At 39.4% G+C, this 26,755-nt stretch overlaps 1 protein-coding gene across 14 annotated transcripts in view; it reads right to left on the bottom strand.

Moving 5' to 3' along the window:
- Positions 1–11,071: 11,071 nt before the first annotated feature.
- Positions 11,072–26,755, bottom strand: part of odad2 (outer dynein arm docking complex subunit 2) — a 125,928-nt gene continuing 110,244 nt past the window's right edge. For 8 of the 14 annotated variants that reach the window (XM_086066603.1, XM_086066607.1, XM_086066604.1 and 5 more), the window contains 4 exons: positions 24,654–24,768; positions 20,340–20,528; positions 18,707–18,928; positions 11,074–11,242 (listed from right to left, as the gene is read on the bottom strand). In XM_086066603.1, coding sequence (XP_085922729.1) covers positions 11,117–11,242; positions 18,707–18,928; positions 20,340–20,528; positions 24,654–24,768 — 652 coding nt within the window. In that variant the 3' untranslated portion in view covers positions 11,074–11,116. Of the gene's footprint in view, positions 11,243–18,706; positions 18,929–20,339; positions 20,529–20,592; positions 20,691–24,653; positions 24,769–26,755 lie in introns of those variants that run through there. The other 6 variants (XM_086066612.1, XM_086066613.1, XM_086066615.1 and 3 more) reach the window with 3 other exon arrangements.

Raw genomic sequence — 26,755 nt, 5'->3', positions numbered from 1 at the left:
ATTTGACCTTTGGCTGTGGCCATCCTGAGTGGGATATCATTCAAAACCAGCAGGGGGTTTACCTTGATTAAACACGGTGACCCCTTGGACCCGAGGTTTTTGTTGCTTTGGGAACATCGTTGTCACCTCTTTTTGAAGCCGACAGTCAAGATATTATTTTTTAACGAGATAAAGTGCACTTTCTGCAGAAATTGCGTGGGAATGCTGAAAAGCTGAATGCTAAGATTTGAATGCATGTGCTTATGAAGTAAATTGAAAGATAATGACAATTTTTTTTAGTTGTAGTTAAATGACAAATCAATAAAAAGATAACTTGAACTGCAATCTGTCTAAAGTGGGATTTAATCATTTCAGAGAAATTATAATCTGTTTCCTGATATGATAGTTAGTTGGTATTGAACCATCGAATGTACTCAAATGTGGTCCAAGCGGGGTTTGAACCCAGGTTCTCCCTGGTGGGGGGGCAATTGCTCTAAGCACTTTTTGAAAAGTGTCATCTGATGCTGAAAGCTAACACGTATTTAATCATTTTAGTGAAATGATAATGCATATCTTGATATGGTAGTGAGTTGGTATACACGTATATCACTTAGCATAACGGCCACGGATATGTTTACAATGTAGAGTCAAGAGGTGGGATTCGAACCTGCAACCTCCTGGTTACTGGACAATTTACCTTTACCGAGCAGTATCGGACACCTGGCAATGATGATCAATGTATGGAAGTGGGCGTGGAAAGCGGTGAGTTCAATGTCAATCCCATTAAAAAATGAATGGAGAAAAGTTGATATTTAACGTTCAATTGAATATGCGGATGTTGTATATCGTATAATGCGGAATCAGACAATATATACCCCGGGAGGCATGAATTTTTGAAGCAAGTTGAACGGTGTCAATCGGAAGTATTTATGTGGGAGTCGCTTCACGGCAAAAAAAGCGAGGAGAATAAAAATGACAATAACATGTCGGAATGCTTCGGCATTCCCACAATTAGACCAACCGCCCACAGCAAAAGCTGCTATCAACTACGAGGCTGGCCTTTTTCCCGAAACATAAATGATTCCACCAGGATTCAAACCTAACACGATCTATTGCTGCAACACTCCCAAAACGTGGATTCTGGTTGTTTATAACCACGCGGTTGCTGATTACATCTGATCAACCCTCTCATTGACTTCCATTATAAAAGCTGTCACGTAATGTTGCTCATGAGTCATAAGCTCCGAGGTCCTCAGCTGTGTGTTCCTTTGGGGTTTATCCAAGGTAGTGATTCGAAGGAGGTGACTAAGCAGCAGGACCCATAAGAAAAGTTGGGGATCTGTGTAATTATTGTTTATTTGCGCTTATTTTCATTTAACGGGGGAAGTTCACTTTTACTAACAGCTTGTGCAAACATGTTCTCTTCTGAGTCGTCGAGTGGTGCAATCACTTTAATTAAGGTCAGAGAGGGGTTTATTTTCTCAAGTTTCCTGGGCTTTCCTTCTCACCTGACGTGAACTCGTGTTACCTGCCACGACCTTCCCCAGAGAGGAGAACTCATTTTTACGAAGGGAGGCGCGTTTTCAAAATGCTCTTATTTTGGCCTGTGTTGGACCTTGTGTTTGTTACAGACTGAAACATGAGTTTAGTATGAAAAAACCTTGAGTGTCCCTCTCTCTTCCATGATCTCTGACCTTCCAAAGGTTCTTTTCCGAATGGACAGAAATTTCCACAGACATGAGCGGAAGTCGTCACAGCTATGTGGACCAACTCTAGATATTCTCGCATTTTCATTTCCCATAATGTTCCGACAGCGAATAGTCTACCAGAGGTGGGCATTCCGTCAATATTAACGTCCCATTTGTTGACGATTAACAACAGACGGGGAAACTTTGAAAAATTGACGGACTAAGCATTGTTGGAAGCGGTAATCATCAATAACCGCGTCAGTACGGAGTGCATCATTGACGGAATGCCCAATTTGCTGACAAATAACGAATGGACGCATCGTGTAATTTTGACGGATTGACCATAACAGAAAGGTGTTCCGACTGTTGACGATTGACGAATGATGGATGCTCTAAATTCATTGAGGCGTCCACCTCTGCAGTCGACCAAGCACGAACTTAAAGCAAACCTTTCTCCCTCTGATTTAGAAGATTCTAGCCGTTTCTCAATATTGACCGTTCTTACGTCTTGTGATCTCATGAGATATCATCAGTGGCAGCCCAAGTATTGTTCCAATTGAAAGTAGTTAACAAGTTCACTTCTTCTTTTTTTTTTGAGAGCTCAGTATTATTCAACGTGTCAACGTGTCATCATCGCTTTTTTTTTTTTTTTGCGTGCGTGCCACGTTGTGCTCTTTAATTCACCTGAAACCTGTTATAAATAAATCCCAGACCCTTCACCTTAAACGGGTACTTTAGAGCCCCGGCAGAGTTGCCAGGAGACCAGCGGAAGGATCAAAGGAAAATAAGCTGTAACAAAGTGAAAGTCAGACACCACCAGATACTAAAACCAGAATCTTTCGCCAACCCCAGAAACATCTCAATTCAAACTGATTAGGGAGACCTCAAGGGACCAGAGGAAAGACTAAAGGAAGAAAGTGTTGTTCCAAAACAACTGCTCCAATTTACAAAGAGAATTGCATTCTTAAGAAGATCGTTCTCAAGATCGTACTCTATGTTCTTCATACTAAGAAACAATATCTGTTTTTGCTTCGGAGTCACTTAATCGTTCAAGGATCTGGCTATGAAAGGTGGTCATTGTTCACAGCGCGAGCTATCGTTCCACCTCGGGGCGTTACATTCCTAATTATTTTTTAAATCTCTACTCTATGTTCCACAACCTGACCCTCAATTAAGGTGATGTTTTTACTCTCGACTTAAAGTCTGTGTAAACCAAGTTGGAATTATACATTGCAGCACGCAGACTTACTGGTTAAAAGCCACAGACATATTTGTCCGTTGGTTTGCCTGCCACGGTGGAAAAAGTGAGTGCGGAAGAAATTTGCAGGTTGTTTAAAATGACCCAATTACTGTTTTTCAGATGGGTTTTTAATCATTTGGGACACAAAATCCGCGAGTGAAAACGTGCACTGAAAGCAATCAAGAGTCAAAACCGAAAGACATTAGAAGTTGCTGAAATTAGTGCTTGAAATTACAGTGTGGCATAATTGCAAGTCGGAACACCCTTTGAACCCTTCCGTGCCTGTTGTCCTTCTATTTATGGCTCCCCGTGGAAGAAACAACAACAAACGACTACTAAACATACTGATGGTTGCCTGCGTGATTTACCGTGTTTTCTTTGTACAACGGACCCGCGTCTAAATCAGTCAGGCAAAATGTGTAGAACAAATTACTCATATTCAAACAAATTAAAAAGTCATTTATATCATCCACGGTAAAAAGGTAAGTGAAAACATTTGAGCTATTTGTATGTCATCGCCTCTTTTACTCTGGTCTACTACTTTTTCCTTGTCCGGTCTTTGGAATACTTGAATGAGCTGTGGGAAAACTGCAACCGGCAGTGAGTAAAGACTTGATGGATTGTGCAGAGGCAAGTACATTAATTAATGTCAAAATGAAAACGGGACAAAGTAAGAAATATAAACCTGAATTTCATACGAAATGGACAAATTCATCATAGGAGAGACATAAGATACACTCATATATTGCCTTGCTAATTTGTGCCATTCTCATTAACGGCCACAAGATAACTCGAGTAACACTCAGGAAAGAACAGACCTCAGCCAAGGCTGTCCAATCATGACATGCATGTAGATAAAACTCTCCACCTGCTGGATATGTTTGGTCACTGCACCACTTGGCCCCAATGCAAGTAGACTGTATCCTCACTAAAGTGTAACCACAAGGTTGTATGCTAACAAACAGTATCGGGAACATAACCTTTCGCCATTGCAGTTTTGTGCTTGGCAGAGGTAACGATACACCGCAGCTCATCAAATGCCCTCTTAATGTACAGCAAGGTTGTAAACAAGAATATGAAGGCCTGCACATTACGAAGCCTTTTATGACCAATCAAGCAACAGTCAAATTAGAGCTTTGTCTGAAATTTCACAATTTCCTCCATTTCATGGTCAGGCGCATTAGAAAAGATGTGATCTGTAAACAAAGCTGACAGCCATACAAAACGCGAGGCCGTTCTTCGAGCTTATGCTTAAATGCAACAATCAGACAAAAGATGAAGACAGAAAAGCGTTTCAATGTTACGACACGCCAATGCAAGCGCCGCGTCGAACATTCGGCACTGATTGGGAGGAGCAAATCAACTGAAACCGCCCGTTACATCGTGCACGCGTACCAATTGATGTGTCTGGTCATTTGATTCCTCTATGTGAGATTGTCCAATCACACCAAAAAGTAACACAATCAACTAAATATAAAGCTCGGCCGCAATCGACAAGCATGTCGCAAATCACTAACAAGGCAGTTAAGGTTTATTTTACAGACCAACAAACTTATTTTTTCAAAGACGTGCTTGAGCTTATAAACTAGCCGAGGAAATGTTTACTGAGTAAACAAATAAAACAAGAAGCGGGACCACTTGTGTCCCTTTTCAGACGTCTAGGAAACATCTGAATCCACTTTATTCCCACGGTACTTGTCAGTTAAGACTTCTTGGACCAGAATGGTAGTTTCTTATGGAGGACCAAAACTGCCAAAATAAATAAATAAATAAATAAATGACTAAAAGCAAAAATAAAAACGGGTATAAAAAATGTGATTACAAATTTTTTATACAAAAAAATTAATATAAATGGAAATGAAAACAACTAAATAAATATATATACCATAAATAAATAAAAGTTAAAAATAAATAAATAAATAAACAAGATTAAAAAAATTAAAAATAAATGTCGAAATAAATACAATAGCGGAGCCCAACCCAAGACAACCTTAGGACCGCCCCCTCATTTGAATAACGCTTAATTTCGACCTGACAGATCGTCTGCAACATGAAATAAATATGAGAGCAGAGCGTTTTTATTTAGTGATTGATATTTAATTCTATTTATATTTTAATTTTTGTATTTATTTCAACATGTATTTTTAGATTTGTATTTTTTTAAAATCTCGTTTTGTATTTTTTTTTTAAACTTTTATTTATTTATTGATATATATATATGTGTGTGTGTGTGTGTGTGTGTGTGTGTGTATATATATATATATATATAAAGTTTTTATTTCCATTTATATTTATTTTAATGATTTTTATATCTGTTTCAATTTCACTTTGTCATTTATTTATTCATTTATTTATTTTTTAATTTTGGCAGTTTCGGTCCTTTATAATTTCCAGCATACATAGAGACTATTGCTTAAAATGTTTACGGTGGTACTCAGGCAATTTCAAATAGTCTGTAACAATAATTTTCTTTATGAATGAAAAATTTGTCTAAAATCAACAAAAGCTTGACTTTGTACTTAAAGGCCAAAGCTGTCATGTTTAGTCAGATAATAACAAACATTACTGAGGCCTTAATGGAGATGTTTGTATCCTTGAAATGTGGCCCAGATGCTGCGGTATTTGCTCACTCATTCCTCTGTTTATTTATTGTCAAGCTTGCTTGATATTTACACTTTATGGAAGTGAATGTCAGGATTCATACGTGGCATGAAAGCCAATTTCAAATCAAAATAAAAAACGGGGGATAGCAGGAGATCTCATTAGGCGTCGTGAGAATTTGCGAGGAAGCGGATGCACGGCCGCTGAGCAAACACTGGGTGAGCGCGACACCAGACGCTCCCGCCGCGAGAGCGGCTTTGGTCAGAGGGCGCTGCAATGATAGAAAGGCTAATTTACAGGTGGAGAACAGGAGCCGTGTTCTGCTGCTCACAACTTGGACCGAGCTCAGAGAGGCTGTTGTGTGCATGTATATTTTTTATGGCAACGTAGCAAGACTGCTGTGATCTTATATTAAAAATGCTTCTCAGGCATTGGAGAGCTGTTTCTAATATTTTGAGAAAACCTGTATTCTATTCATTATTTTCATGAAATATTTCTGTAGCGCATCCAGGGAAATGTGGGTAACCTCGAAAGAAAAATAGCTTTACTTGATCCGCCCACACACCTAAAGGGCATAATATGCGTCCCGATCGCTGCATCCATCACTCTGGGATGAAGCACGGGTTCCAAAATGACGCAACACCTAAATATAGTCTAAATTTATATTTTGGAACATAATTCTGAACAGATGCCATACAAGAACCCTTTAAGTCCTTGAGCCGGCTTGCTTGAGAGCATTCCCACTCTAGACTTCAATGCTACATGACACTGACACCTGTCAATCCCTTTTCACACTGCACTTGCTCAGTGTGAAGGAGTCGGGCAGCAACGTGAAATTACCGGTTTGTAGTTTAAATTACCGCTCAATTCTGTGGTCCCCGCCCCTCACCACATACACAATAGTTGAGTTTGACGAATGTGTATCTGCTAATTGCAGTGTGAAAAAGGGCTTAAAGGGGAAGTTAAAGTGTATAAGAGTATAAGAGATCAGCCATGTTGCAACAAGCTCTTTTTCCCAGTGTTTTCAACAGGTTTGTGAATAATCATGAAACTTAGCTCTATTCTAATGCTAATTGCTGCAAAACGGAAACAGATACAAATATACTTTTTTTTCACGATGAAAGAAGAGACTCTAATCTTTCTTTTGGTAGGTTCCATTTTTTTTATAGCAATAGAACACAATATTCTGTGGACCTTGCAAAACTAATCCAAATCCAATAAAACAGCCGGGAGCAAAGAGTGAAAATGGCTGTAGTGAAGTCAACCCCCTAATTTTTTTTTGGGAGGGAGGGGGGGGGGGGGCAATAATATGTTTTATGCGGCCCCACAAGTCTAAATATGGTATTCTGGTTGATATTGTGTTAGTGGAATATGAGTTAAGCAGCAAAATCCAGCCATTTTTATCCATCTCAGGGGGCGGCCATTTTGCCACTTGCTGTTGACTGAAGATGACATCACAGTTGCTCAGAGCTCCGGCAACGACCAATCACAGCTCATCTGTTTTTTTTTAAGCTCAGCTTTGATTGGTTATTACCTGAGCCTTGAGCAACATTGATGTCAGCTTCAGTCGACAAGAAATGGCAAAATGGCCGCCCCCAAATGGCTGGATTTTACTTCATAACTCATATTCCACAAATGCAATATTAACTCATTCACTGCCATTGACAGCTATAGACATCAAAAATTCATTTGAACTATTTCTATTAGTTTAACATTTTTTCCACTTTTGTTAACAAGAGTATAAAAAGCTAGAATTGTTTTTGTACATTTAGAACAGATATAAAATTTGTGATTAATCGTGAGTTAACTAGTAAAATCATGCGATTAATTACGATTACAAATTTTAATCGCCTAACACACCTCATTTTTTTAATCTTTTCTTTTTTTTAATGGTTTTTTTTAAAGAAGAAAAGATTATAAAAAATTAGGGGTGTCAGGCGATTAAAATGTTTAATTGTAATTAATCGCATGACTTTACTCGGTTTTTTTTAATAAGAGAAAATATTTAAAAAAGAAAAGATTATTAATAATTATATCTGTTCTAAATGTACAATTAAAAAAATTCTAGGTTTGCATACTCTTGATAACAAAAGTGGCAAAAAATGTTAAACTAATAGAAATAGTTAAAATTAATTTTTGACGTCTATTGCCGTCAATGGCAGTGAATGAGTTAATCAGAATGTCATATTTTGACTAGTGATGTCATATAAAACATATTACTGTCAAGAAATGTTTAAGGTTGACTTCCACATCTGAACCCAAGTGGTGCTTTTTAATTGACTTCTATGTTCGTCACGGCTTGTCCATTGTATGTCCATTTCGCACCACAACACCTTACGCCACATTTTGATGAATTGATTGACTTCAATTGGCAATTCATTTTTCTGACGAGTCAGAAGCTCATGCCCGAAATGATTCTCGTTGACATTAGCGGTTCCTTTGTATTCCCAAAATTGTTTAGCTCAAATGTCCACTTTGGTGAAAGTCAGGCCAATGGCGAGACATGGCAGTTGAGAGTTGAGGCACTCATTTTCCCTACAAAGAAGAGGGACAGCAGGGATATCCCTCCACTATTTCCATGCGAAGCAATGAGAAACATGGGATGCTGAAAGGTGACCAGGAAGGCCAACGCTGGACGTAATTGCTGCCTATGCTGAGGCGCGGAGGCCTAACCTCTAATTCCCCTTGAATAATGTCGCAGCGTCGGACAGCGAGCCAGAAAAAGTGGCACTTTTCTTTTCAAAGAGGGTTTGCGGCTCGACTAATACTCTCAGCTGTGGCTTGACTACCAAAAGGCCTGAGGGAGACCAGGCTGTGTTACCATCCCCCTACAATTTCCCGCAAGGTCCAGCATCAGGTTCATGCAGCAAGGTGCAAACTGTTTTGATTCAGTTTGAATGTTAAAATGGCAAAAGTGAGATTTTCTTTTGAAATCCTTACGAATACATTTTTCCTCACATTGTTTCTCTGTGCCCCGCCATGTCTTTTTTATTATTATTTTTTACTTATTTAACAATAGTTGTGGGTGGCGAGCAAGCTTGCTCATGGGGATGTTGGGTTTTGTTCTTATTAGGGGTGTCAAAATTAGCAAATTAACTTTGAGTTAATTTAAAGTTCCTTTAACGTCATTAATTTTTTTAATGCAAGATTTTTTTTATTTATTTAAAAAAATATATCTCTTTTTTAATTTATATATATATATATATATATATATATATATATTTATTTTTATTATTATTATTTTTATTATTATTATTATTAATTTTTTTTAATGCAAGATTAATGACCGGCCCTTACTTGGAAAGCCTGTACTGGGGGAATTCCAGTCGCAACGCAGCAGACACGTCAACTTAGCAGTAATACATTTAATAACAATGCATATATTTGTGGAGACAGGAGTCAAGTTGTATTTTAAAAATGTGAATAATTTCACAATGTCATGTTAAAGATTAGATAGCTCTTAAAATGAAACGAAAAATGCACTGAGCTGTCACCAATGTCTTACAAATGCAATTATGCTATCTAGTGGCAGAAAAATGATCAACACAAATCAATATCAAACTCGTTTTATTTTTTACAGTATAGTACATCTTTTTTATTTTAAATCAATTTATGAATTACTCTAAAATTACTGTAGCAATGACTAAAAGATGTAGCCATATTTCTATTGGTTTAACATTTTTTCTTCACTTTTATGTTAACAAGTGTATGCAAACTTAAAAACACATTTTATTGTACATTTACAACAGATATAAAATTTGCGATTAATCGTGAGTTCACTATTGAAGCCATGCGATTAATTACGATTACAAATTTTAATCGCCTGACACCCCTAGTTCTTATGTTGTTTGTGGATGCTTTAATTGCGAAGCACTTTGAGTTGCATTTTGATGTGCGAAAAGTGCTATATAAATAAAGTTGGATTTAATTTGATATGATTTCCCCCTCGTCCCTTTCCTCAAGTTTTTCCTTCTTTAATCTAAGAAACTTGGGGCGCTAATTAGCAAACCTCCAGGGTTTCCTTCTGTTGACCTTTGTAATTTTTCATGTTTCTCAGACGTGTTAAATCTGAATCTGATTCTGATCAGAATCTGAACATCTTAAAAAAAAGTAACTAGGCAATAGTGTAAAAAAAAAAAATCCATATTCCTATTACAAAAGTATTGGGGGGGGGGGGGGAATGACAGATATTCATCACATGGGAAGACGACCATTTTTTTTATGGTTTCTGGCTTCCTCCAGTTTCTAATATTTTGGGGAGGAAGCTGCTTCATTCATGCACTGCCCATCATGCATCATGCTCCTCCACTTGACCCCGTCTAACAGCTGGGAGTGCTTTAAACCTCAAAGAGTGATGGAGATTTTGGCCATGTAGATCCAAAGTTCTGTTTTTTTTTTTGTTTTTACTATTTTTGTACACAGCTAGTATAAATGTTAAAGGCCAAAGTAGTTTCTGTGGCAGAGCAGAACTGGCAAAAAAATGTTACCAAATTCTGTTGTGCTATTCTCAAACCAATGCGGGCAGGCTAGTTAGCCAAAAAGATAAAAATATCAGCTGGAAAGAACCACATTCACAGACTTGTGAGTTTCTATGGGAAACAAGAATACGAGCAACATAACAACATAACATAACATAAGAACATCCACTGCTAAGTAAATTGAACAGAACATTTCTCACTTTATTCAGCAACTTAAGAAATGCAGCCCCTGAAATGAAATACCGTTAAGGTCATAATTCAGAATTTTACTGAAATTTAATGAAGCTGTGATGCCACCAAGACTGAAGTTGAACATTTGGAAGTTCACAAACTACGGAAGAGGATTAGGGCCAGTAAAGAGAAGAAAAAAAGGTTGGCAAGGATTACGACTTTAATCACAAAATTATGACTTTTAAGTGAGAATTCTGACTTTATTCTCAGAATTCTGACTTCAACCACAAAATTCAGACTTTAATCACAAAATTCAGACTTAAATCACAAAATTCAGACTTTAAAGTGAAAATTCTGGCTTTAATCTCAGAATTCTCCCTTTATCACTCTAATCTCTGAATTCTGAGTTTATTTCAGAAATCTCACTTTAATCACAGAATTCTGACTTAAAAGTGAGAATTCCAATTTTGTGACGAAGAGCTATGAATTGTGGGGGGAAGAATTCTGAGAATAAAGTCAGAATCCTGCCCACCTTTCTTTTCGTCTCTACTGGCCCTAATCCTTAAACAGTTGCTAAAAAGTAAAGTTTCTGTCAATTACATGTTTATTTCCTATTTAGTTTTTCGTCCATCCTGAGCTAGTCTCCAGGCCTGTCCGTCTGTGTTTATGTTTGTTACTGCTCAGAAGCTTTCTCGTTTCTCCCCAAAAACACACACACACACACACACCCAAACATGCAATAAGTATATGCATCCAATTGTTGAAATCTTCAAATGGGCACAGTAAACGAAAAATGTTTGCACAACAATTATCTTGATGATGTCATCGTTTACGCGCGTTACCTCATGATCATGAGGTAACGGATCCGAAACAAAGATTAAGCACAACGGCAAATAAACACGAGCCCGTCCGGGGTTTGGATTTAATCATAAGATTTTATTTATAGCCACCTGGTTCAATTACATGCATGGTGTTGATTTTTTGGCCCGGGCCTGGCCTGGAAAGAGCAGACGGATGTTGCGCACGCAGTCCGCGGCGGCGTTGCGAACCTTCTCATCATCAGAGCCCATGAAGTGGATCAGAGGCTGCAACGAGGTACACAAGAGAGAGTTTTTGGGCTGACAAACATCGGACTCATTTGCATGTGCTGACATAAAACCTGAGCATGAACCACGCCACTCAGATGATATCTATTTGGCTATTAGCGGCTTGTGTAATGGAGCAAGTTAAAGACACGCTCCCGCATTTTCCACCATCTCAAGCTTCCGCACAAAAAAATTAACAGCTCATGGATTTGCTCACTCTTCAGTTTTCAGTTTTGGGTCATGTAAGCAAGCGAGTGAAAAGAAACAATTTCACTATATTTAGAAATAGAAACCACCGCTGAGTGCCATGTGTTTTTAGGAGATGAGCCCCCCCCCCCCCCCTTCCATTTTATGTGAAATCACGACATTACGTTTGCGGGTGGCTGTGGGATCGAGTCAAAATAAAAGTAAATGTAAGCATAAATACTCTGGCGCAATGGATGAAGCTAAATGTATTCAATGTGTGCTTCTTCCTAAATTCCCTATGGCGAGCCACTGAGGTTTTCCCAAGCCACACGCAACTAAAGGGTTGTTTACATTGATATATAAGTGACAACAATACATCCCCGAAATAAGCACTGAAGGTAAAAAAAGCCTTGATAGAAAACAAACAAAGTCAACAGTTGTCAGCTGTTGTCGCTCCGGGACTCGCGTCTTCCTGTTATTTCGTTTGCTTTGTTTAAAAAAAGCCTTTGAATGTATGTTATGTCAGTCATTTGATTTGTTTTCTTTCTGTACATTGTTGTTGAAAACAGAAATCTGCTTATGAAGACAGTTTTAAAATGCATATTGTGAGCTACGACGCCTTTGAGCCAAACATTTCCCGTCACTTGGGGCGGCACGGCTCAGTGGTAGAGTGGTTGTCTTCCAACCATGAGGTTGTGGGTTTGATCCTCACCCCTGGCGACCATGTCAAAGTGCCCTTGAGCAAGACACTGAACCAGCAGCAGAATGTGTGAATTTGTGACATTGAGCACCGTGTGGTGCAGAGAAAAGCGCTATATAAAAAGCAGCCCCATTTACCGCTTACATAATATGTTCTACATTGGTACGCCTCCATTTTGTCGAGATGAAAAACATCTGAATGCAACTACATTTAACTTTTCATTAATAGTGCGTGCGCCATCTAAAATGGCTACGCGACCCACTAAAAAAAAAAAAAAGCTTTCATTTTTATGCCCTTCATTTTCATTATGAGTTGACTATTATAGCATTTTGTGGTGATATTTATTGGTGCCAGTAGACATTTTTTGTTGTCCTGGTTGAAGTGACTCATCGGGTCCGTGAAGCTGACGTCAAACATGCATTCAGTCTTAAGCACAGTATTTAAAATTGAATTACATTAATATAATTAATTTCCTACTGAATAAAACATACTTTCGTACAAAGTCTTTTCGAGTTAGTGGGAGTGGTGCGGTGAACATGAATTCACATAGAATGGAACGTATGGCGTTCCACAGGGTTCAATTCTGGGGCCTCTGTTCTTTTCATTGCATCTGCTGCCTCTGGGTTCCAGCTTAAGAAAACCGCGGTGGGTTTTGTTTTCAAAGTGATCTGTAAATATGAGTGATGGGAGTCAGCGTCGTAACTGCATGATTTGCAATGCAAAGTTGTTGAGCAATTGTAGTCCAGCACGACGAGCTATCAAGCAAAACTAAAGGGATTCTTTCTTATATACACAAACAAAAGACTTTCTGAATTGTTCACTAGTGAAATGTATACCCATGTCTTGAATTGAGGGAGGGGGGAATCACATTTTATGTTTCAATAAAGAGGGGTTTGGTGAATGCGCATAGGAAACTGCTACCTCCAACAAGGTAAAGAACCACTGTTTACTAGGGGTGTGTCAAAAAATCGATTCTCATAAGAATCGTGATTCTCATTTAGTACGGTTCAGAATCGATTTTAAATGTCCCAAAATCGATTTTATTTAAATTATTTTATACTGTCTTCCCTTTGTTTGTGTGTGCCTTTATTGGGAGCACTGTTCATGTTGTACAAGATTTGGCCACTTAGGGGCAGTGTGGTTCCGTGTGTTCTGATACACTGTTAAGTTGTAGCCACATTAGAGAGTAGAAGGAAAAAGTCACGATCAAGTTATTCCAACAAAAGTTGTTTTTTTTGCAGCGTAGGAAGAGCATATGCCGGTGAGTAATGTCAACATGCTTCTTTGTATACATTTTGTATTAATAGCCGTTCTTTTGAGTGATAAAAGTGCCGCGAGTAGCGTGCTAATTAGCATTAGCGAGTCAGACTGGAGTAGATCATGATGATTCTTTGCACGTGTATAAATTAAAGCAGAAATCATTGTCAATTAAATAATTTTGAATCAAAAATTGATTCTGCAGACCCAAAACATCTGAATCAAAGTATTCAGTTTAGGTGAACGGTATGGGATTTTTAATAGGTTTTAGGTGAACTAATGAGTACACACTCACGCACACATGCGCACACACACACACACACACACACGCACATACTCACCCACATACAAAAGAAAATAAGAACAAAAAAAAGAGAGAGAGCAATGATGATGACATGTCAAATCTGTAAAATTACCGAATGAACAATACTGAGCGCTTAAGAAAAAAACTAAAAAACAAAACAATCGGAATCGAATCGTGAGACAAAGATTCCCAACCCTACTGTTTACGTATGTGGACATGCTAACGTCTCACTGCACGTTGTGCGGTGAGCAAACAAAAAGGACATTCCCAACAGTTTCTACACAAACATCAACCAAAAGAAGCCAGTTATGAATGTCATTAAAAGGGTTATACACAGAACAGTGGCTATAAACAGTCATGGATGTTGCTCACTTCATTTCATAGGCACACAGCAAACAGTGTTGGGATTATGCGAAACATTTGCCCTTTGGTTTTATAGGATTTTTAAATAGCATCCAAAACACCTCGGTGAGCAAACTCGCATCCACAGGCTGGTGAAAACATGCAGCTCGCTAACAAGTCTCTTTTGTTGAAACGAGAGGATGCTTGAGAAGTGCCAGAGGCCGAGATGTTGCCAACTTCACTGCGTGTTATTCAGACGTCGCCAAATAAGTTCTCGCGAAGCACGCCGCCCGGCTAAGATAAGCGTGTCTCTCTTCGCTGCCCCTTTTTCCCCCCTTAAGCTTGCGCTTCCCCTCCCAGCTGGGATCCTGTAGAATATAAAACACCGCTTGTTAGATATTCCCCGACTGTGGCGAACACTTTCCGCTACGTTTGAAATTGGGAATCATGCTCTTCTGAGGTTTTTTGCACTTTACAGAACTCCAGTGACCTCTGAGACGAAAGGGAAAGGAAGTGTACACGCTTCATATAATCGCCCGCCCGCCTTCCCTCTCAGGCAGTCTGGGAGGGCTGTGCACTCTTGCACATATTCTATTGCACATGGAGGTGTTACGGTGTTAAGTGCGCTCGCGTTTGACCAGCTGCAGGTAGCTCAGGCCTCCGCTAACCTGACCTGCCGTTATGGATCCATCAGCTCCCAGCGTTCCCGTGATCGGAGCGTTCGGATGCGCGGCCACCAGCAGGCGGCCAAGTTGAGCTGAGCCCGGTTGGTGAGAGGAAGTTAAGGTCAACAAGATTCCCTGCAGACTTTTTCGCAAAGCCAGAGACCGTTCCGCCACCTTCAGCTTCCGAAGAGCAGGAAGCGAAGGGGCAGCTTTTAGTTAGCGCATTTTGTTGTGGATCTTGATTCGGAATCCTAAAAATCCTATCCAAAGGATTGTAGTACTCAAATTCAACTGAAGAATTCCATCTCACAAAATCATTTCAGACATTCCTTTACATTACATACATTCAGTTACAGATAGGGTCATCTGGGATTAAGCGGGAGTTCCAGGGCTGCACTGTTGGGTCAAATGTAACCCAATTATGACAACTCTGAATCAAGAAATTGGTCTTTTAGTGTAAAACAATTCATAAATATTGGTCAGATCCTTTATTTGGGTCAAAAAAATTGGGTCATTTTGTATGAAAAAAACCCCAGAAAGTTGGGTCAAATTTAACCCAAGTAGAGGTGGGCCGGCGTTTTTTGGGGGGGCCGATGCAATGCTTTCTAATGATAATTTTTCTACATTTTCCCCCAAGAGACTGACCCACAATTTAGAGGGACCAGTCTGCTAATGCACTCTAAAAATAGTTGGGGCAAATGTAACCCAATTATGACAACTAGCACAATGGGCTAAAGCCAAACTGTGGTAGGGTTTTTTAGGTGCTGGGCTCCAGGTGGCACCGTCACTTGCCTACGATGCAGGTTGCCGTGGGTTCGCTTCCCTTCCTGGGAGACCATGTTTGTACGTGTGCGTGTTTGTGTGAGTGTGTGCAAAAAAAAAGAAGGAGGGGAATTTTAGGTGCAAGCTCCCTAGCTAGCCCGTTTACCTGCTAGGGAGCTCGCTAGCTAGCACAAGGGGCAAAAGCCAAACTGTGGCAGGGTTTTTAGGTGCTAGCTAGCGAGCTCCCTAGCTAGCTTGTTTACCTGCTAGGGAGCTAGCTAGCTAGCACAAGGGGCTAAAGCCAAACTGTGGCAGGGTTTTTAGGTGTAAGCTCCCTAGCTAGCTCGTTTACCTGCTAGGGAGCTAGCTAGCTAGCACAAGGGGCTAAAGCCAAACTGTGGCAGGGTTTTTAGGTGTAAGCTCCCTAGCTAGCTCGTTTACCTGCTCGGGAGCTCGCTAGCTAGCACAAGGGGCTAAAGCCAAACTGTGGCAGGGTTTTTACTTTCTGGACCTGGATTTTTCACCTCTGAATGCCAACCTGCATCCACTAAATTAACATAAATGAAAGGACAATATTCAAGCATTTTGTAAGGAATAAAACATCGAAGACAAAGCCGGCTAATCGATTTTCCAGAGCGAAATGCTTTCTTTCGGATGCCTCATTTCCTTTGCGAGCCTCGGGGTGCTGCAACACACGTCATTAAGTGCGCTACAGCCTGAACATTACGTTCTCGAGCAGCTCCGCAGTCAAAAGAACTCGGCGCTCATTTGAAACTGTACACTACACGTGGGTGAACATGTTTGGAGAGCTTCTCCACGGCACAGAAAAGCTCACTGAAATACTGCTGCAATAACAAAAGAGGTACTCTATAAATTGACACCACACCATAAATTAGACACAAACCACTCATATCAGTAGTCGATAAACTAGCAATGATGTTGTTTTTGAGCAAATTCTTTCTGTCGGGTGTCTAAATGTCATCCAAGCGGATCATTCCAATGCCCGTTGCGCGGTGTTGATTGACATGCTCTCAAACTGTAATGTCTCCTCAGGTACGTTTCATGCTGGCTGAGACTGAAGCCAGACTGAACAATGAGGCCGCCTGTGGTGGCTTTCCATGTCTGAGATTAACAACAAATGCAACACTCGGCGCAGTTAAGCTCTTTAAAAGTCCCAAAATACATGATGGAGCATTGTTGCAATCCTTCACTGGTACATTTATAAGGTCAAATACTGAAACAGATTACAGACGGCGGCATTTCATGCATTTGCACACACTTTTGAACAAAAAAAAAAAAAAACACACACTACGCACATACAGGATGATGAAAAAGAAGGTGTGCCAACTTCATATTGTGTGTCATAAAACAGTGGAAGAATTTCGTAAATTGGACGTGATTGTTTTCGGAACAGCTAATGTTCAGTGAAGTAAACCAATTATAGCTAAGTGCTTAACCACTTAAGACTGTAGTACACCAATTTTATGAACGTGGGAAAAATGCTTGACTTTTGGTTGGGATAGAAATAGTACTTTAAATGTTCTTTGTGTATAGGACTGAGGCATGCGCTGTCAAGAACTAAATAAAATATGGTTGATTTAACAGAACTTTTTCCTGTAACATTGACCAGTGGTGTCAAAACTAGGGCGCGGGGGCCATTTGCGGCCCGCCACCCAATTTTAGGCGGCAATTACAAAACATATTACACACGGCCCACAATGTAATTCATACAATTTATAACTAAAATAGTAACATTTCTTTTTATAATGCCGAATTTAGTTTCAGAAGCAAACATGTTTGTGCTCTTTGTCAAAGTCAGATTTGTGAATATAAACCATATTAAACCGTAATTTCTTGAGACTAACATTGTCATATTTCATTAAAAAAAAAAAAAATTTTTTTTTTTTTATTTCAGGCAGCAATCAACAAGATATCAGCTTTTCCAAACAATACTCAACTAAAACCTGGCCTGAAAATTTGTGGGAGAAAAAAAAAATCAAGAAAACTATATATTATAAAATCTATACAAAGTGGCAGATTTTAAATGTTATGCTTGAGAAATTACAATAAAGCCCCAAGTAAACTCTGCTTTAAAGATTGTCATTTTGTTACAGATTGCTCTTGTTTTGGTCTTCAATATTAGGGGCAAATCTTTTTTAGGATACAGGATGCAGGCTACCCTAAAATCGTGAAAAAGCCAAATATTACCTTATCACCCTTATTAAAAAGGTGTAGTGTAGTTTCTCAAAAATAATTAAAATGCACAATTGCTTGAATTGGTTTTTAGCATTTTTAACTAATTTTCTCCCAAAACGTATAAAAACGTTCTATTTTAAATATTGACATGGTCCCAAAATTAAATTTAAATGTTTTTTTTTTTAATGCTAGAGCATAAAGAAGGCTTTGATGCAGCCACTGACCCGAAGAGGTAGCTTAAAGCAATGGTAGTTATTACAAAAAACGTCCAGCAGGTGGCACCAAAGTATAGGAGATCAACCAGGGCCATGTTGCAAAAAGGCCCTTTCCCCCAGTGTTTTCAACAAGTTTGTGAAACTTAGCTATATTCTAATGTTAATTGCTGCAAAAACAAAACAAATACAAATATACTTTTTTTCCCATGTTTTCATAGCAATAGGACACAATATTCTGTGGGCCTTGCAAAATCAGTCAAAATCCAGTAAAACAACCGGGAGCGAAGGGGGTTGCTTTGGTGAAAATGGCTGGGAGTGAATGAGTTAAGAGTGGCCCTTGCACCTTTCGATTTTCTGTATGTGGCCCTTGTAGGAAAATATTTGGACACCCCTGTCATAGACTAACTATATTAACTTGCATATAACCACACAATCTAATCTGCTACATATTCATTTTGACTGTGCTCAGTGAGAATATATCTTTTTTTTTCCAAAGCCGACAGCTCGGCCTGATGCTGCATTTTACGCTGATGTCCAGGAACCGGCCATAGCAACGGTTGCCACCAGCTACAAGCCTTTGACTTGCGCTGTAATGGCATGTAGGCTCGACCAGAGAAATGACACTTCGCACACACTGCGCTGTTTGCTTTACTGAATTCCCATGATGGTTCGACAGTTGAGCTGTGTTTCCTCAGCTGAATAAAAAAACACTTTTGTAGCAGGTTCTTCGCTCAAAGGATGTGGAAGATTGATTCGTTTTAACACATGACTAAAACTTTGTTAATTATAGACTACCAAAATACAAAAAAATCAGAGCTGAAATACGCTGTGACTGACCTTCATTACTCCTTCGCTGTGCATGATGACGCAATTGTTTGACTCCTTGGACAGCTGGTGCAGGGCCATCACAGTACTGTGGCGAACTTTCATGTCCTGTGACTTTAAATAGGACGCCAGGTGGGGCACGACTCCCGCCTCCCCGAAAACCGCCCTGTTGTTGCGCCACGTGCAGCACTGGGCGATGGCCTGAGCCAGGTGGCAGCGGAGTAGGTCACTGGGCTGTGTGGAGAACAGGATGGATGCCGTTAAGAGTCCAAAGACCAGATCTAGTTACTGCCTAGCAACAACATCTACAGATACATGTCTACTTAGCTGGATGGATGCCATGAAGGATACAAAGCAGCAGCCCTTATTCAAACCCAAAAAGGTGTAAATATGTTTTTTAATACTCTGTGCTTCCTCACTAAGTTTTTTTTAAATGTTTTTTTTATGCTAGAGCATACAGAAGGCATTGATACAGCTTCTGACATGAAGAGGTGGCTTAAAGCAATGGTAGTTATTACAAAAAAATCAGCAGGTGGCAGCAGAGTATAAGAGATCAACTAAGTTGCAGCAAGCTCTTTTCCCCAGTGTTTTCAACAGGTTTGTGAATAATGATGAAACTTAGCTATATTCTAATGCTAATTGCTACAAACAGAAACATATACAAGTATACTTTTTTTTCTTGATGAAAGAAGAGACTCTAATCTTTCTTTTGGTAGGTTCCATGTTTTTATAGCAACAGAGCACAATATTCTGTGGACCTTGCAAAATCAGTCCAAATCCAGTAAAACAGCCGGGAGCGAAGAATGAAAATGGCTGGAGTGACGTCAAACCCCCCCAAATTTTTTGGGACAATAATATGTTCTATGCAGCCCCACTAGTTTAAATATGCTATTCTGGTTGATATTTTGTTAACGGAATATGAGCAGCAAAATCCAGCCATTTTATCCATCTCAGGGGGCGGCCATTTTGCCACTTGCTGTCGATTGAAGATGACATCAATGTTGCTCAGGGCTCAGGCAACGACCAATCACAGCTCACCTGTTTTCTGAAGCTGAGCTTGTGATTGGTTGATACCTGAGTCTTGAGCGACTGTGATGTCATCTTCAGTCGACAGCAAGTGGCAAAATGGCCGCCCCCTGAGATGGATAAAAACGGCTGGATTTTGCTTCATAACTCATATTCCACAAATGTAATATTAATCAGAATGTCACGTTTAGACTAGTGAGGTCACATAAAACATATTATTGTCAAGAAATATTTAAGGTTGACTTTCATTTTAATAGATCTTTTTAATGGGTGGTGTCTGGTCGGTGCTGGATTTCACTTTCCTTTCTTTTCTTTGGTCCTTCCTCGGGTCTCCTGACGGCGGTGTTCGGTTTAGGTGAACGGTATGGGATTTTTTAATAGGTTTTTGGTGAACTAACAAATACACGCACACTCACACGCACGCACGCACATACACATACTCACCCACATGCAAAATAATAAAAAAATAAAAAATAAATAAAAAAAGAGAGCAATGATGATGACATTACCGAATGAACAATACTGAGCTCTTAAAAAAAAATATATATATATATCTAAAATTGTTGTTCAAAGCGAATGCCAAGTTTAGAAGAGACCGCGAACTGCGTCGTGCGCTTACTTTGTCAGTCAGCGTGGCCAGCAGCGAGACCACGTCGTAATCGGTCAGAACTGCCAAATTGTACTTGTCTTTGGCGATTTTGGCAATGACGGCGCACATGCTCGCCAGCACATCATCATTGGTTGACTTTAGCAAATCAATGACCAGCTCCATGGCACCCATCAGAGCGCTCACCATTTCCCCGGACTCCTAAAGACAAAAAGTGCTTGATTTTTAGATGAAATGATACAAAATAATAAAGACAAGTACATACCTTTATCAGTTGAGTAATGAAGAATGAATTATTTTCTCTCGTATGTTTTCCCCCACCAAAAAGAACATCACTGACTCTCAGAGATGGCAAATCCAGGTCTGGAAAGTAAAAACCAAAGGTGTGCGAGTCAATCAATTTTGAGCGTCCGTCAATCGTCAAGTCGGACTCTGGACAACCTTCTGTCAATATTTCAAAGAACCGCATTGTCATCGTCAGTCCGTCATTCCTCAGCGAAATGGGCATTGTGTCATTGATGGATTGACGATTACTTTGACGGACCATAACCCACTTCCAGCAATGCTTAGTCTGTCAATTTTTCAAAGTTCGAACAAAACGGGCGTCCGTCATTGACAAGATTGACAGACCTTCCGTTAATATTGACGAAATGCCCATCTCTGGTTAAGCCTGGACCTGGATTTGCCACCTCTGCTGATCCTAACCCCTTTTGTTAGCTTTCATAAAAAATACACTTTCCTTCCATAGAACTGTTTTACACACACAAAAAGCAATCAGCCTGAAATATTCTACAACTTCTTCAGCACTCTCCCCAAGTTGCCACATAGAATTTAAAGCTTAGAGGTAACATTTATAGCCCTTTCCCCCCAGAGAACTGCTGAATTGTATAAGAGAAGCCTCACAATTCAAATTCATGGCCATGGCAGGTACCGCAAGGGCTTTTACCAAACCAAGAGTCTGCTACGGAGTACTAAAAGAACCACAGCGGAAGAGCTGGCAGGGGCACGGGCTACAGCAGGGCTTGGCACATCGGGGCACTCTTTTAAAAATACAACTCGGTAGATTGCAGAAGAATAGACCAAAGTGGCAAGGTCTAAATGTAAAAAAGCGTACAGCCTCCTCTCTTATGGGAAGATTTTCTACACTTATGTTGGCGTGTGTCTGTGGGAATATTTGCTCATTCTCCTTCAAATGTTAAGGGTGTACAAGCTGCGCTAGTTCGTTCCAAAGGTGAGGGCAGAGCACCAAACTCATCCAATCATGCCCTTGTGAACCTTGCACCAATTTTTCTGAAAATGGAATATACAATAAATGTGGTTGTGTTTTTACGAAAGCTAATGCTAGATGCTATCTTGGGGTTGACAGTTCAACAGCGCTAAACAACGCAATGCACTCACCATTATCTGGTTTGGCTCGGTGTCAAACATATTCTAATGACAAATTAAGGTAAGTGTCCTTATCATGGAGATGATGGCATACAATGACTATTTTAACATGAAATTACCCATTTTAGGCACAGTATTGCAAAGTCAATCCAAATATAGCGTTGTCGTTTCTCGTTACATTCAGATCCATGGTCGTGCTGCCATGTTTTGAAGCCTAGCTTTAGCTTTAGTTGTATTCTGGCCAGGATTCAGTCTATGGCTCCTGTGATGCTTTGCCAGGGGATGAGCAATTTGTGCAATGAAGGGTACAAAAGTAGGGAGTTGGTAATGGAGTCCAAGGCCAGCAAGCTAACCCTTCCATACACACACACACACACACACACACACACACACACACACACACACACACACACACACACACACACACACACACACACACACACACACACACACACACACACACACACACACACACACACACACACACACACACACACAGGAAGCTCTCCGTCAGGAATACTGATGACGGCTGGCCGGGAGTCCCAACGACAGCGGAAGCTCTCTCAAGCCACCAGCTGCGATGTGACTGGCCCCGAATCTCTTTCATGGCAAGGATGGATCCCCAGATGCTGTATAATGAGGCTCTTAGCCAAGGATCAAATGACATAGATAAGACTATCTGTTGTGTGTTTTCAGGTTCCTCTTAAGAAATGTCCAATATGAACATAGTGTGCTTATTTGAATTATAATACACTTGATAATTAGTGAGACACAAGTTCATCTGAATAATCCTTGATTGAAGAATAAAAACAATGGAATTATTCAGTGGTTGATTTCAATGTCTGAGGGGCGTCAAAAGGGAACATTTACAAGATACATTTACATTTTTTCTCATAAATCTACCCGCAAACTCAAAACATTATTATAATTTTTTTTAATCATTCAACTTGACTGCAAATTGTACCAAACGTTGCTATGGTAACACACATAACAGCTTGTGCAAAGATGATTAAATAAAAAAATAATAATAATAAAATAAAAATAAATCCAGAATTTTCCTAAAAGTGCCAGCATATATGCAGTCAAACATTGTCAAACTTTATGAGACCTCCTTAGCAGCGCTTGCGATCCCGCTATCCCCTCCACATGGTTGTCATGCATCATTTTCACACTACTTCGGGGCTGGAGAAATTCCATTAAAAAAAGAAAAGAAAAAGGACTTCACCCAAAGACACCCATCTGGGCCGGATTATTGTACGGATTCTCTCCGTGACAAATTGTTTGCATTAATAACAGCCATAAACCAGTAAAGCCGAATTGATATTTCGAGATAAAGCAGCAGGGGGATTATTAATGTTAATAAACAGACTTTATGTGGATCATTTAAATTAGCATGGCTGCAACTAAACTAATTAAATATTACCTATTCTTTGAGACGGGTAAACTATTATTTTTCTTAATCCAAGTGCTCATTTATGAAATATTATTACTAGAAAATCACAGCACTTACAAACTGCCCAATCAGATTGGTTTGAGGATGCTACTTAAAAAGTCTCAGGTTTAAACATTTTATACATGCTAGCACTAACGGTCCTCAATGTCTTCTTTTTACCTTAGTGACAGCATTTTTCATTTCAAACATAGCTGTACAAGGTGTGACAGTGAATACTGAATACTGTAACTAGAACAAAAAGGACTTTGTACATTTCTAATATAAAATAGCTAGCTTATATTAGCTACTTTCTTAGCTAATATTTCCTAGATAGCTCGGAGGACAAGCTTGTTATCTTATATTAGCTACTATTACTTAGCTAGCTGAAAGCTAGCCTAACTCTGAGGACAAGCTGTCTAGCGTATATTAGCTACAATTACCTAGCTAGCGCTAAACATTCACAAAGATGATGTTTTGTGTGTGCGTGTGTTTTTTTAATTTATTTTTTACATTTTATGCGTTTTAAGCTCAAAACATTATTAAAGCTGGACGTGTGAGTTTGTCAAAGTTGAAAATGATATTGCGCTGTCCACTTGGCACATGTACTGTATCTCAATAACAGGTAGCATGTTGAGTCAGGATTTTCAGCGCGAGAATAAGAAGCAACACCACAGGATATTAAACTCGTTTTTTTTTCTCGCCGCCTGCTTCCCACTTCAACAACCTTGGCGTGCCAAAGGAGCTGTTCTGCTTCTTATTAGGCCGTGGTTCATGTAAGCCCCGTCTGACAGCGGCCTGCCTCTGCTAACGCTAACCTCCCAGCAGCAGGTTGCGGTCAGACAAGCGTGGTGATATATAAAGGTGCTTCTGCTATGTGAGTTGACTTGAATGCTCACGTAACACTTCATTCTGGAACAACAAAAGCTGTGTCGACCCAAGGTTTTGTTTTTTCTATGTGCAGACCCAGGATAAAGATAAAAAAGAGGAGTGGATGAGATGACACGCAACAAAGTGCAGACCTCCACTAAGGTCGTTCACAAAAGTAGAAGGTGTGAGCGCCTTATTTATATATAATTTTTTGTTTTTCTCTGTCATGTGAGGTGAATTTCTGGTTTTACAGAGGATGAATTATAGATGTTGAATCTAGAATGGGTGGAGCTCTTTTATCATGACTCAAATGGCAAAGAGAGAAAATACATTTGCAAAAATGAAAAAGAAAAATGCGGTGGCACATTTAGCTTTAGATGTAGGATATTTTTGGTTCATGGGGACTTTTTTGAAGACATTATACAGATGGCAATCTGCTCTTTGTATTGTAGGATCAAGAGAATAGTTCTATAATGAGTCAACAAAACTCTAAATTAAAAGGTATTTACCATATTTTGTGGAGACTTCGTTTTTGTGTGGAAATCAGCTGTGCAGTTCTTGTGTGATACTGCTCACAAACAAACATACTAACTAAAACTGATATAAACAAAAACATTAGTAAATGATGAAATTCACTATACCTTTGCATTCTCAATACATGGACAAAGAGCCCATGCGGCACTGGACTGAACTTCTGGATTTGGGTTTTTCAACAAGCTCCATACCCAGCGGATTGCATCGAGATCCTGAATGATCCTTGGGAAGGAAAAACACTCACGTGAGGAGTTTGAAGACAGAAATACGCTATCGAGAGTCAAGTTGGGAAGACTGCCCCAAATACAGTACCAGTTAATTTTTTGCTTCACGACGGGTTTCAACAAAATAAATGTTTTGATTTTGCTCAAACAGAGCCCGCACTTAAAACCAGCAAAATCTGAGGGATAACTGGAATGAGCTCATGTAATGTTTATTATAAAAATGTATACGCCACCCACAACATTGCAGACAAGCACTGCATTGAATTTAGAGCTATTTCTGATTTATTTTACTCTCATGTAGCACGGAGGCAACCATAATTGCTCTCATTCGGCGTAGCACAATTCTACACTGCTGCAAAGTACAACCAAAATCATGCTGTTAAATAAATACCTCTGTGATCTGAAAAACCTGGTCGATCAACTCAATTTCAATCTCGGAAGACCAAGTTCAGTGACGTTTCCCTAAATCCGCCTGGCGAGCAACAGGCTCCATAAAAATTGATGAATTTCAGCATCAGCATTTCACCACAACACATTCCCAGTCCTACTCACTTCCTCCCCAGGCGTAAAACTCACTCAGCTGCTCTGCTTACTCCAAATCCCACACTACGGAAAAGCTCAGGTCAGAGGTTAACTGACATCTGTGTAAAGTGCTTCATGAACAGATTTATACATAGACACCGAGACAAATTTTTAGTATGCATTATGTTGGCTTGTTTTTAACCACAGTCCCAAAAAAGACACCCCTTTCCAAATCAAACACAGTCACAGACAGGTCGCTTTATATTTCACGGCGCTTGTATGAAGTTTACTTAAGCTGTATTTCATGTCGCATAGTCCATGTCCAGAATGCATTGAATTCACACCACAGTGCACCCGTTGTGTGGCGTAAATAACACGCGTGTTCCCCGTGTGATCTTGCGCCAAACAGGGCCAACATTGAACGCTGTCATAATCGGAGTATCGTCGTGACTGGCAATGAATGAACGCTCATCAGAGGCGCCATCTGTCTTCTGTTTGCACATAAATCAGCCTCCAATGATCATAACATCAGATTCCAGTCTGCGGGGCCTCTTAAATCTGCACCCAAAAAAAAAAAAAGAAAAAAAAAAAAGGAAGCTTCATATCATCGGCCAGAACAGCTCTGTCTCCCTGTGAAGCAGGTATGAAACAGATTAGCATAGAAGTTGCAGCTGACAGTGATGGATTAGAGGGGGCGACCGCAGACCCTGGAGGTATCAAACAGTGTGTGTTCTTTCTTGTAGCAACACAGAATTCATTGGAGAAAATGCAACTGGAGTATTTCATGGGGAAAAAAAGGGCTTGAAAGAAACTTCCATGATGGTGATATTTGAGAAAGTGAGATTTGTCTGCTTTTGAATGAAATAGTTAACTCATTTACTGCCATTGACGGCTATAGACGTCAAACATTCATTTAAACAATTTCTATTAGTTTAACATGTTTCACACTTTTGTGAACAAGAGTATGAAAACCGAGGATTTTTTTTTATTGTATTAGAACAGATATAAAATTTGTGATTAATCGTGAGTTAAGTAGTGAAGTCATGCGATTAATTACGATTAAAAATGGTAATCGCCTGATGCCCCTAATTTTTAATAGTATTTTCTTAAAAAAAAAAAAAGATAAAAAATTGGAATAAAATAATTACAATTATTTTATTTATTTATTTAAAAAAAAGAAAAGATTATTAAAAATTAGGGGTGTCAGGTGATAATTTTTTTGATCGTAATTAATCGCATGACTTCACTAGTTAACTCACGATTAATCACACATTTTATATCTGTTCTAAATGAACCCCAAAAAATTCTAGGTTTTCATACTCTTGTTAACAAAAGTGGAAAAAAAAATGTTAAACTAATAGAAATAGTTACAAGGAATATTATGACGTCTATAGCCGTCAAATGGCAGTGAATGAGTTAATGGCGTGTGACACAACATGGTGGTCTGCTAACTACTGTAAATA

Source organism: Leptonotus elevatus, chromosome 21 (genome assembly GCF_054856555.1).
Source record: "Leptonotus elevatus isolate MCC_2025b chromosome 21, RoL_Lele_1.0, whole genome shotgun sequence".
Taxonomy (NCBI): domain Eukaryota; kingdom Metazoa; phylum Chordata; class Actinopteri; order Syngnathiformes; family Syngnathidae; genus Leptonotus; species Leptonotus elevatus.
Note: the sequence above shows the minus strand (reverse complement) of the source record. Positions and strands in the feature narration are given on the sequence as shown.